Consider the following 12771-nt stretch of genomic DNA (forward strand, 5'->3'; position numbering starts at 1 on the left):
ATTCACGTATAAACATTGATCAATGAACATAAACAGAAGCTCAACTTGCTTGATTCGCGAGAACAAACATAATTTGTTCTTGTGAAGCTCAAACATCCTGCGTAACACACGAGAATGAACCTCATTGGTTCTCGCACGTCAAACGAAACATGCTTGAGCTTCAGTTTACCACAGCTGATGTGTGTGTTGATGAATGTTTATATGTGAATAAAAGCAAATCACATCCTGACTCCTGCTGTCAAACATCAACGCAAATTAAGAAATACGGCTCTTATTAGAATGCTGTCATTCTTAAAGTACTGGCACTAACAAAAGGTGGTATTGTATTAAACTATAGCCATTTGAAATATCTTCAAACAATGTCTTTCAAATGCTCATTCCTGTTTGCAGCACCATTTTGAACTTTCTAAGACAGATTAAGAGTTTACTTACATGAGTCAAAATGTTGATATTACCATACCAGTTTCTGTATGTAACACAATGGAATGCTTCAGAGAGAAAAACACTGACACAGAATACATTTTCCCACCAAAATTATGTCACTTCATTTCATTAAGGAATATGCTTTTTTTAGTTAAATGGAAATGACAAAAGATTAGGATGGAATGTCAAATTGAGGCTACACTGTAAAAAAAAAAAAAGTTGAGAAAACTTAAAAGTTTAAGGCCACCAGCTGCAGGACATTTTTTAGTTTTCTCAACTTACGTGTTTGAGTTATCTCAACTTTTCTCAACTTTTTTCATGTTAAATAGTTGAATAAACTTTAAAAACTGAATTTGTCATACAAAATGGATTTTTTACAGTGTAGGAACTTTTTGTTTTGTTTGACACATTTTGACCAAAAAACTATTTGAAATCCACCCATGTTCACTTTATTGTGATATTGTGGTAAAGGAAACTCATCTATTATTTCCATTTTTAGTCAAATTTTTATCCAAAATTTTAGGCTCCAGCTATATAGACATAACACGAATGACCCGCCACAAATTTTGTGTGCTGTTAATAAAATGCATAACTGCCCTCAGTCTTTAAGAAATGTGCATTTTCTGTGTGGTCTTGTTGATATGTGAGAGATGATTTGGCTGCTGTTATAGACAGAAGGAACATTGTGCTAAAGTAATTACACTAACTAGCCACTAGATGTCAGCATAAAATGGGCGCATTCACACCACCAAACAAACAGTACCTCACAGGGCATTTCAAACGTTTAACGGTTGAAAATAATTCTGTGCCAATTCCTCGGAATCATAATCTGACGTGCTGGAGGATTTTGCTGAGAACTCGTGGCAGTAGTCAGCCCTTATTTTCAGGCGTAATATAAGCCATCAGTCCATAATGACATCCTAAATTCACCAAATTACCATAATTTAATTGTCAAGATAGACGCCATATTTAATTTGACGCAATTACTTGACACAGCGTGGTCATGAGGGACAGTCTGGACAGACATAGCCTACACACAATAGGGTGTAGGCTACTGTAGGCTATTAAGTCACATATCATTTTCTCGTTTTTTTTTTGTCCATTGTATTTATTATTATTATTGTTTTTTTTTTTAGAAAAGCCATATTTTCAATGTTATGTAGGCTATAGGCCTACCTTTATTGATTTAAGAACCGGTGCGACCACACTGGTTTGTAATGCAAAAAGTTTTACCGTTTACTCTACTTTGTTATTCTTAGTTATTTACCAGCTAATGAATCGGAAGTCTTGCGTATTCACAGAACAGCTTACTTCTGTTTTGCAAAATAAGGTGGATACAACATGTAAACCATTGCTAAAACTGCCTCTCACAGACCCATTTTCATTCTCATAAGATTACATGGTTCCATTAGACTGATTTTTGGGAATAGGCTATTTAAAAAAAATAAAAGCAACGGTAAAAGTAATATAAAACAGAAAAGATCTTTTTTCTTTGAGCTCTTTTCAGGTTTATAATGAAAATTTGTAAAAGTCTATCTTGAGAAAGTGATAGTCAAGTAGAGAGAGAGAGAGAGAGAGAGAGCAAGACTGACAGACAGAGACTTACTTGAAGGCATGGAGGCAGGACCACCTAACGCCATTGCCCAACCCCCTCACCCTCTGAAGACACACTAAAGCACATTTACTCTCTCTCTCACTCTGGCTCTCAGTGCCTCTGTCCAGACTGCTACTCCAGACCTCACCGCCCCTTTCCATTCAAACCAACTTTAAGCCACACTTCTGTGTGTGAGCCAGCATTTCATCCAGAGCCTGCTGTGTGCCTTCAGGAGCCTCTTAGTTTGTTAAAGTTTCAGTTGGAGGATAGTGACCAACAGTGACCAAGATGAGGATCGTACTGCTGTTGCTGGTCGCCCTGGCAGGGCCTTTCTGTACCTTTATCCAAGCAAGTAAGTCAACATACACACACACACACACACACACACACACACACACACACACACACACACACACACACACACACACACACACACACACACACACACACACACACACACACACACACACACACACACATAGTCTTTCTTTCACACACTCTGCCCGTTCTCCTCATCTGTTTCTAGTGACCACAACTTTCATTCATTTAATTCAGTTTTGTTTGATTACACACAGTATCTCCACTAAATTATATTTGTTTGATGTGTGTTTCAGTGCCTTCTGTTCATGATAAACATTATCCAGACATCTAAGTATGTGCTGATACAGTGTTCCTCTCATTTGGACCTTGTGATGGGAAAATGATGTAATGGTGCAATGATTGCTACACCATTATATGCCAGTTTTGAGTTAGTCAGCACTGATTTATTGCTTCGTTTCTCCCTGTTTCTCTCAATCTGGACAGGGTTACACATGTGTATTAATAGAGCCGACTCTATATTTAAGGGAAGCATTTGAGCATTTCGTACACAGGCTGGTTACATCTAAGAGCAGTGCAGGCCTGAGAGAAAGAGAGAGAGAGACGCCCCATATGTGCTTATTTTGTACGTCTTTCTCTCCCTCTTCTCACCCCCCTTCGCTTGTAACCATCTTTGGCGGGGTATCAAGCTTTCACCCCTCTCAGAGGTGGGTTGGTGGGGCATGTGTGTTATTTTTAAACTGCAGCGCCTCTGACTCACTGCTCAGGGTCGGTTACAGCCCTCTAAACATCACATTAAAATACTCAGCAAGATTCAAACTTGGGAAAACTTCACTCCCTGCAATCAGAGGAGCGTCACCAGTGCACAATCTTCCTCTCCAGACTTCCTTCTGCCTCTCTCGTTCTTTTTTCCTGCTGCCATTCGTCTCCCATTTTTCCCATTCTCCCAGTCTGGTGGTGCCACTCCCTGTTCTAAAAGCGGGGCGTCATCAGACAGCTAAAAGTTTCTACTCTAGGCTACACTGTTTAATATACAGCATTATATACAGTTCTTTTGGAATAACATAAAATTTGTGTTGTTCTATGAACTTTTTAACTTTTCAGATGGCACACTCTGTCTGTTATGTGTTGTGTGAGTGTGTTATGAATAGAGTAATGGTAAACTGACACGTGAGAGCAGCACATCGAGGTATTGGGTGTACTGGGTGTTAATTTAGCTACATGAACCCTGAAACTCTCTCAGGGTCTCTGAATGCAACCACAGCCCTATATTCACGGAGCTCAATCAAACTCACATTTAACTTCAGAGTGCAGTCAGATTTTCAATGAATTTGTTTTGAATTCATCTTTAGCTCCATACGACTCAAAATACATTCAAGTCACTGTCATACAACTTCATAATATGAATACATTTCTCAAAAGAGGTGCATTTATTAAGAAAAAAAAATAGATTAAAGCTGTATAGAAATTAAAAATGACTAAAGCACATAACAACACTGCTAAAACTTCAACTAAAATGAAAAGCGAAAATATAAAAATGAAAGCTCATTTAAAATGTACTCTATAAAAATGATACAAAAATAATAATCTAAATCAACTCATCAGTGCTCTCACAATCAATATTGGAAAACTTCACAAATGTATTTAGATTAGAATTGAGATTTGTGGGGAACTGTGGAGCTCGAGTAGATATTGAGTTTTATGTCCCTCAGGTCTTACCTTCTGTTATATTTTAGATTAGGATGTGTATGAGTGTGTTAGTCTGTGATATGTTGTTCCCTGGAGATTGTGAGTGTGAGAGCCTAAGCATGTGTGTGTGTCCTGTTCTAGTGATAAGAGAGATTTTCCACTTGCTCTGTCCCCTGCTGCCCACTCATGAAATGTGTGTATATGTGTATCAGTGAGAGGGAGGGAATCTGCTTTCATGAGATGTTCTTCACTCGTTCTTCTTGTACAAAAAACATTCCAGCATCATACTCCCTCACAGCCTGAAAACACACACACACACACACACACGCTGAAGCTGTTGATGGATATTTTTTTTATATGGATTTAGAGTAATTCAATTAATTGTTCAAAAGACACCCAATACTGGCCTCTTGTGCTCTATTTCCCTCTGCTTTTCTCTATATTTGTCTCTCCTTTTCCTTGTCTTTCCCTTTTATGGTATGCTTTTTGTCAGGGAAATGTTTCAGGCTTGGTCATAGATTTGAATTTGATCATTTAATGGGTAGTTTTTCTCTGACACACACACATGCCTGCACTATTTTAGTGGGTTTTGACTCATTGCAGTTTGTATAGCAGAAAGGCTGTTAGTCTTTGCTGTTTCTCACAGTCTCAAATCTCCCTTTCTTTTATTACATGGTGCTCTGAAATTACTCGATTCTGATTGGTCAATTACGGCATTCAGCTATCTGATATTTCCTTATTACTGCCACCATCCACAAATAGGACATACAGTTTGAAGAATGGATGGATGGATCATCACCAATGTCAATGTTGTTTTCAATGCAGAAGTGAGCTATTTCTTGTGAATGTATGACTTTTAATTAACTAGCTGCTATAGGTAAATAACTAGAAGAATAACAGTACACTGCACAGTAAAGTGCAGTAAACTGTAAAACTAGTGCTACACTTTTTTTGTGTGTGTGATTATTACTATAAAAAAAATTCAACTTATATGACAACAAATACCAGTTTGTTCGGAGCCCCGCACATGATATGCAGACAGAAATATATTGTGGCCTCCAATTAAGAATTTGATTCTACAAATTAAGAATTCGTTCTTTTGGTTAAGAACATTTTGATCACATTGAACTTATTTGTTCACTCATTTTGATTTAACTAAAAAAAGGGAAAAATTATTACAACGTGGCTATGATTTAGTAAAACGACGGAATTAATTATTAGCATATAGTGTGCTCCATTTACTTAAAATGAGGGAAGGAATTAGTAAAACATGCAGACGTAGTAGTAAGCCGTGGAAATAAATTGTCTGGTTGCTATCAATATAGCACGATGAAGGAGATAGCTCAAATAACAATCTTTAATCACAAACACTGTGAAGGAGAAATAACAAAACCACGTATCATAGACAACACCAAGCAAAGAACTGAATGAACACAGGATTTAAATACACAGAGGAATTAAATTAATTGGACAGGTGAACTGAATCATTAATCAAGGGAACACACTGGCACACACTAGGAAACTAGGCCTAGTCCACACGTACATGGGTATTTTTATAAACTGAGTTTTTCCTCTGTTTAAAAAAAAAATATATCATTCACACAAGCACGGTTTAAAAAAAATCTCTGTCCACATGAAAAGGCAAAAACACGCTATGAAGCAATATAACCCTAACCGTAAAGCCACGTTGGCCAATTAGAAGCCTGAAAAAAAGGTTAATACCAGTTCCGGTAGGCTAACAACATGTTGTCATTGGCAGTGACCTGCGTAGTATTGCATTCTGACGCCTCTGTTCCACAATATAATGGAAGAACTGTGCATGTATCTGTATATACATGCCCTGTTAGCACAGTTATTAGCAGCAATATTTTGGCTACGGCCGCCATTGCACAGACTCGCCTCGTGTAAACAAAGGAGATAGCGGCGCACAATCTGACGTCAAGCAAAGGAGATAACAGCGCGTATTCCGACGTCACAAGCCAAAATCTCCGGTTCCACCACCTACACGACAACACTGCAATCAGAGTTTCTGAAACTTTTCACCCTGGCTGGAGTTTTCAAAAAGGTTCGGTTTCAGTGACCTGATACTGCGTTTGCGTGTGGACGAACGGCTAAACCGCATAGAAAAAGCTGCAGTTTTGAAAATACCCGTGTTCGTGTGGACAGAGCCTAAGTCACACAGGCAAACAGGAACAGGGAAAACAGAACCAAAACACAACCAGAACAGATCATACATGTTACACAAGCAGCATAACAAACTTTATATATATATATATATATATATATATATATATATATATATATAAAGGTAAAATAATTTAAAGCGTCTGACACCAGAAGCCTTGTACCTTGAAGTTTGCGCCTGCTCGTTAAAAATAACCGGTGCTACTTCCCAGCAAACACAGAACGTTCCCCTAACGTTGGTTATTTTTTAGGGAACCAAACAAGAATGTTCTAGGAACGTTCCCTGTAGGTTATTTTAAAAGGAACGTTCCCGGAACATTCCCCTAACCTTAAGGGAACCTCTGGGAACGTTCTGGGAACATAAAATTGTTAGCTGGGTTTCAAGTCTCTCATATCACACAGCAGACTTGCTTTTTGATTGGTTAATACGTATGTGACTGCCACCATCTTGCGTCTCAGTTGTCAATTTTCGTAAAAATGCCCTCAGAGACTTCAGTAATATTATCGCTACAGTGTTTGTCTTGCCTCTATGCCAATTGTTTTTGCATTGTAGTGGACTATTTTTCTTAGCAGAAGCTTAAGATAAAATAAGTCTTGATCACCATGTCGAGGTTTATTTCTCGATAATGAGCGGTTGACTGTAGCCTACATTATTTTTTACATAAATTACAGTTACAGTTTCTGCCCATGCTGCTGTGTACAACTCAGAGAAAGAGAGGGAGAGAACAGCTGGCTCTTTCTGCATACTCTGCTCCTCCCATCACATCATGTGTATTTATGTGAGTGTGTGTGTGGTTGGAGAGGAAGAGAGCCATACTTAGAACTAATTGTTGGGGTCTCAAACATAATGAGCTGATTGTTAGCAGCAGTCAACAAGAATATTAATATAATCACACTGCACACATACACCCATGACATTCTGATCTCTGACCCCACTATTAACAGGATAGGTTTGTTTGATTGTGGCACCATGAAAAGCAACAGTGATCTTTGGAGCAGAATAGTTATTTTAATTTTATTTTTTTACACCTTACAATTAAATAATGTTCTCCTCTCACGTAAGAGGTCTTAAATTGTTATGACGCTTTATTTTGGGAGTCTAGTTAATTAGGTTATATAAATGTAGGTTTAAAATTACAAACTGAGTGGGTACATGTTATTAAAACAAGTTCACCCTAAAATGAAACATCTGTCATTGACACCCTCATGTTGGTCTTTCTTTCTTCTGTGGAACGTAAAAGAAGATATTTTGCATAATGTGCTTCTTGAAATTCTCTTAAAATTTTTACATTTAAAAAATAAAGGCCAGGATATTCTTCAGAATTTCCCCTTTAGGGTTTTACAGAAGAAAGACTAAATAAGTAAATGATGATACAATTTCCTTTGGGTGAATAAACCCTTTAAATTCCACACTGCTGAAAGTGTCTGAGTCACATAATAATCAGTAAAAAATAAATCTGCTTCTTGAAACTCATATGAACATTTTGTTACAAAAGAACCCTAACATTAATTTGCCATTAACCCAGAGTTGATAATGTGTGCTGAGTTTTTTAACCCATGCTGAGTTTGATATTTTAAACTGTGCATTTCAGCAGCTGAGGTGGTGTTATTATAAAGGGAGGTTCCCTACAGATCGCCGAGAGAAAGTCTCCCATATGCAGTCCATCTGGCTTCGACGCCAGCACAGATCTGAAATCAGTTTTTGCTGTGTGTCTCTAATGGTTGCTGAAGTCATTGTGAGTGGTGCAGAAAGATCTAAGATCAACCACTGAGGAAACTTATTCGTAGGAACATTTTTGCCATGTTTTTTTCTCCAGTGCTTCATTTCCTTGTGTGCAGTTATTGCCGGCTTAACCCAGGAAGTGAGACAATTAGTCTGGTTGAAGGTATGACGTAAAAAGGAAGTGATCTCATTAGTGTGGAGCTGAATAGTTAGGGCGTGACTTTCTGTATGGTGGAATGGCAGAATGTTTTTGTACGTAACGTCTAAGTGAACGTGTAAGTCTGTGTTTATTGGGCTGATGGAGAGGCCGGAATGTTCTCACTATTAACAGCCATGAGAACATTCTGGCTCACCCATCTGATACAAGCACTAGAGAACCAAAAAACACAGCAAACATTGTCAGTGTCTCTGGAATATCTCCATTTCCATCCAACTCTCTAATGCAGAGCTCCCCCTTATGTTGAAATGTAACATCTAAGGGTGGGTTCTTAGTATAACATTTTTATAAAACCTTTTTGTTGTTTATGTACCAGGTACTCTGGTGATACCAACATCGGCTGGGGTGACTACAGAGCCAGCAGTTTTATCAGCAACGACTACTGTCATTGACAAAACAGAAGAATCAGCTCCTCAAGAGGCTGCTTCAACACCAGTGCCTGTTTCTGAGGCTACAGAAGCAGCTGCCTCAACAGAAGCGCCATCAGTTTCCACAGAAGCACAGGTTACACAGTCAGAAATCCCAGTAGAAACCGCAGCCCCAACAGCAGCAAAATCAACAGCTCTACCAGCAGAGGTGGCCCCCACTGAAGCCTCTACTGAGGTCGAGTCGATAACAGAACCAGGAGAAGTTGAAAAAACAACTCAAGGTGCTGGAGAGATGGAGAGGGAAGAAGGTGAGATATGCTACAGACATACAGTGTAAATATTGTTACAGTTGAGAATTTGAATTGAGAATCTGTGTGAGTGAGGATGAGCAGTCACTGACATGATATCTGGTGTTCTTCCTTATTCCAGGTATGGGCACGGGACAGTTGGTTGGGATCGTAATCGGCGCATTGGTCGGAGTGATTGTTGTCATTGCCATTATCATCATGGTGGTCAGAAGAATGGGCCAGTACTCGTAAGTCCTTTTATTAATATGATTATATGATTTTATTGTATTATTATTATTAATATATATATGTATATAACTTTTTTTTTGATATCATTAAAGGGATGAAAATTTTGTCATTATTTACAAGACCTTTTTGCTTTTTGCTTATACAATGAAAGACAATGAGTTTCAATGTTGTACTGATAATACTGTGTGCTTTATGAACATGTTCTCTGTATGAATGACTGAGGTGAAATGTTGCATGCTGACAGTAAATGATTTCTATGTTTTAGGACTGCAAAGAAACGAAAGCCTCAAAAACAAGACAGCATCTTGATCTCTGTAACTGTCTTACTGTTTCATAGATAATCCTGATTAATCAGTGTAACACAGTTGCTCTTAAAATATAAACGTATAACAGCTTAACACAACTATGTTGCTACTCCAAAAGTCTTCTACCAATGTTCATCTAAATGGCAAATATTGGAGAAAAACACCACTGAACCGTATCAAGGCTAACAAGGAAATTATGTCATAATGGAATCTTATACCAGCCAAACAGAAGTACAGTGGTTACTATGGTTAGCATCGCTCTTCACCATCTTAGAAAATCACACTGCAAATGTGAAATGGAGTGGCAATACAGTGCTGTTGATGCTATATTATTTGTGGTACTAATATGGTGTTGCCCAAAAAAATAAAATAAAATAAGAGGGCCAAAAATAACCAATTGTATTCAAATGTCCTTAAAACAATTTTTTTTTTTATTACAATTTCTGTCAAGTATATCTGAATCAAACTCATGAATGAAACTGATAAATGCAATTGAAATTTTCAATAACCTATTAATGTACTGTAATTTATTTATCTTTGTTTATCTTTGTGTGTTACATGTATAAAAAAAAGCTTTAATAAGTGTCTGTTGCTGCCATTTGTACTAAACTGCTTTGTCGTCTTTCTTTCCCAGCCCCTGAAAAGGAAGGCACGACAGGAAGAGAAGAAGAAGAAATTGCGGAAGTTCTGAACTATTGTTCTCATGTTTTAAACAATGCAAGCAGCACTCTCACCATCCATCCAGGACTATAAGGGGAGCAGGAGAGTGCCCCACCCCCTTTCCAATTGAAAAAGATGCCCTCCCCAACCCTCCGACAAAAACACCTCCCCAACGCCCACAAGGCCCTTATTTAGCCTGAGAAACCTAATTTATACCCTAACAGTGGGAGGCCACAGGAAGTTACAATATCTTTTTTAATGCATATTAATGTAACTGTGAGTTTGTGAAGGGCCTAATAAACAAAAATAGCAAACAACTGCACATGCAAGCAAAAGCTTGTATGTTTTTTTTTTATTCCACTATGTATTGTATGTAAATATCAAAAAGCCAATCCAGGATCATTTTTTTTCTCAATTTCTCTCTTTTTCCTCTCTACAGATGTGTCCAATAGGACTATGACGCATTATGTACAGTTTATGATACATATAGGCAGATGCTGTGGACACATTCTGTTCTCAGAATAGGCTCAAGATGTGTGATTTACCGGTCTAGCGGCATTAACTAATATTTTTGAATTAATATTTAAGGGGAGCAGCACACAATAAGAGCTTGAGATTTACTCTTTTGAAGTGCATTAATACGGAGTGACTTGACTGTGTTGTTCTTAACTGTCACCCATTCCAAAAGTGACATCACTTCCTCTGGGACGCATCATTATTATGTGTTCCAATAAGCTTAGCTTCATGCGTGCAGCTGCTATTGGCATGCATAACTAAAATCCTGATGTTTTTCACCATGGATTATGACATTTTAACAGCATACAGACATTTTGCATGGTTTAGTTGTTTGCGTTTCTTTTTTGTCAATGTTGGGTTTGTGTTTCTTACTGACGGGCTTTGCTTTATGAGATCAGTAATAGGTGCACTGAATGATGAAGAATAAATGTTCAATATTGAGAAAGGACTTTAGACACTGCAACTGTTTGCAACGATATATATTTTTTTGTTTTGCCAGATTCCTCTTTATATCCCGTCACTACATCTAATTTTACCATTTGATCTCAGAATCCACTTATAACCAAGTGATTGTCTTTGTATTTTGGGGGTGGTGTTTTTTTGTTTTGTTTTGTTTTTATTGTTCAGTTTCAATAAAAAAGTTCCAAAGTATGTTGTATTGCCATGTTGTGTTTGTTGTGGATTCCAGATAACATTGTTTGTCTGTGTTTACTTTCAGCCCCTTTTACTCAGCATTCCAGCCTCTCTCTCTCTCTCTCTCTCTCTCTCTCTCTCTCTCTCTCTCTCTCTCTCTCTCTCTCTCTCTCTCTCTCTCTCTCTCTCTCTCTCTCTCACACACACACACTGGTATTCCTGTCATTATTAGGACATTCCATTGGCGTAATGGTTTTTATACCGTGTTACAGTTTTTTTCAACTTCTTACACACATTTTCAAAATCTTGCCTCTTTTTTTCAAAACTACACACAAATCCAAGAATTGCACACACAAAATGCAAAATGCCTCATGAAGCACTGCATTCAAAACATCACAAACGCATCTCAAAAGCAAACATTTGTCTTATACTTTGCAAACAACTTTGCCATTATATTTTGGATATATCATACACAGTTATTCAAAACCTAAAGCTCTTCTTTCATGTACATTTCTGTACAAGATTGAAAGTAATTGAAAGAAAATTCACAGTAAACATGAAAGCAAGATTGAAACCAAACTATTTATTTTTTTACTGTAAGTGTTTGTGGTTGTGAATACAGTATTACACAGTCCGAAAAACCTATAACTTGACCTTTGGTCTATTTATAGGCCTATTCTAAAGCCATGATTGGTTGGTGTTACAGTAAGTAAAGGCACTGATGAATTAGTGTGGCATTTTGAAAAAGGAAATCAAGATACTTCCTGTTAGATTTTCGTGTGTTACATAGAGAATTGTGTGTTGTGGCTTGCAAAAGGTGTTTTATGAAATTGAAAACTGAGTCGAAGGCCAAGAATTGGTATATGGTTTTGCAGATTTGGTGTGTGTCTCTGGTGTTTGAGTGTCAGGTTTCAGAAATTGTGTGACAAGTAAGGATTTTGTGTGTAAGCAGTTGAACTGTAATAACATTTTCAAGCCACAAACCCTAAACCTACCCATCACAGAAAACTTTCTGCGTTGTTACATTTTCAAAAAAAACACACAAAAAAAAAATAAAAAAAAATAAAGAAGATGAAGAAGAAGAAGAAAAGCTGTTTCATCATGGGGACCAAAAAATTTCCATTTGGTCCCCACAGGGTTGGGTTTATAGGCACACACACACATACACGCCTATGCACTTCTTTTTCTCATACAAACAAACACACACCCACACATTCCCTCTCTGTCTCTCTAATCCATTATAAAGACTGACAGAGAGAGGAAGAGATAGAGAGTCAATGAATAAAGGCATCATTGTAAATATGAATATGTTCTTAAGTGACCTCTCTGGTTAAGTAGGGTAAATAACAACAGAGTCCCAAACAGCTGCCCCCCAAAAGTATTTAAAGTGGACAGTAAAAAAGTTACTATATACTATCTATAAAGAGGTGGACAGTAACAAAGTACATTTACTTGAGTACTGTATAAGTACCTGTTTTTGAGTATCTGTACTTGAGTATTATTTTTTTCTGGAAACTTTTTACTTTAACTTCTCTACATTTGAAAGACAAATATCGTACTTTTTACTCCACTACATAGATGCGTACTTCTTTTGTTGGGGTGGAA

General features: G+C 37.5%; 1 protein-coding gene across 1 annotated transcript; it reads left to right on the forward strand.

The window, feature by feature from the left end:
• The first annotated feature begins 2105 nt into the window (after positions 1-2105).
• pdpn (podoplanin) lies at positions 2106-11184 on the forward strand. The gene is made up of 4 exons (XM_082188597.1): positions 2106-2369; positions 8465-8824; positions 8946-9051; positions 9992-11184. Exons 1-4 carry the CDS (start codon positions 2306-2308, stop codon positions 9996-9998), a joined length of 537 nt encoding a protein of 178 aa, XP_082044723.1. The 5' UTR covers positions 2106-2305; the 3' UTR covers positions 9999-11184.
• The last annotated feature ends 1587 nt before the right edge of the window (positions 11185-12771 follow it).

Source organism: Leuciscus leuciscus (assembly GCF_965113295.1).
Source record: "Leuciscus leuciscus genome assembly, chromosome: 13".
Classification (NCBI taxonomy): domain Eukaryota; kingdom Metazoa; phylum Chordata; class Actinopteri; order Cypriniformes; family Leuciscidae; genus Leuciscus; species Leuciscus leuciscus.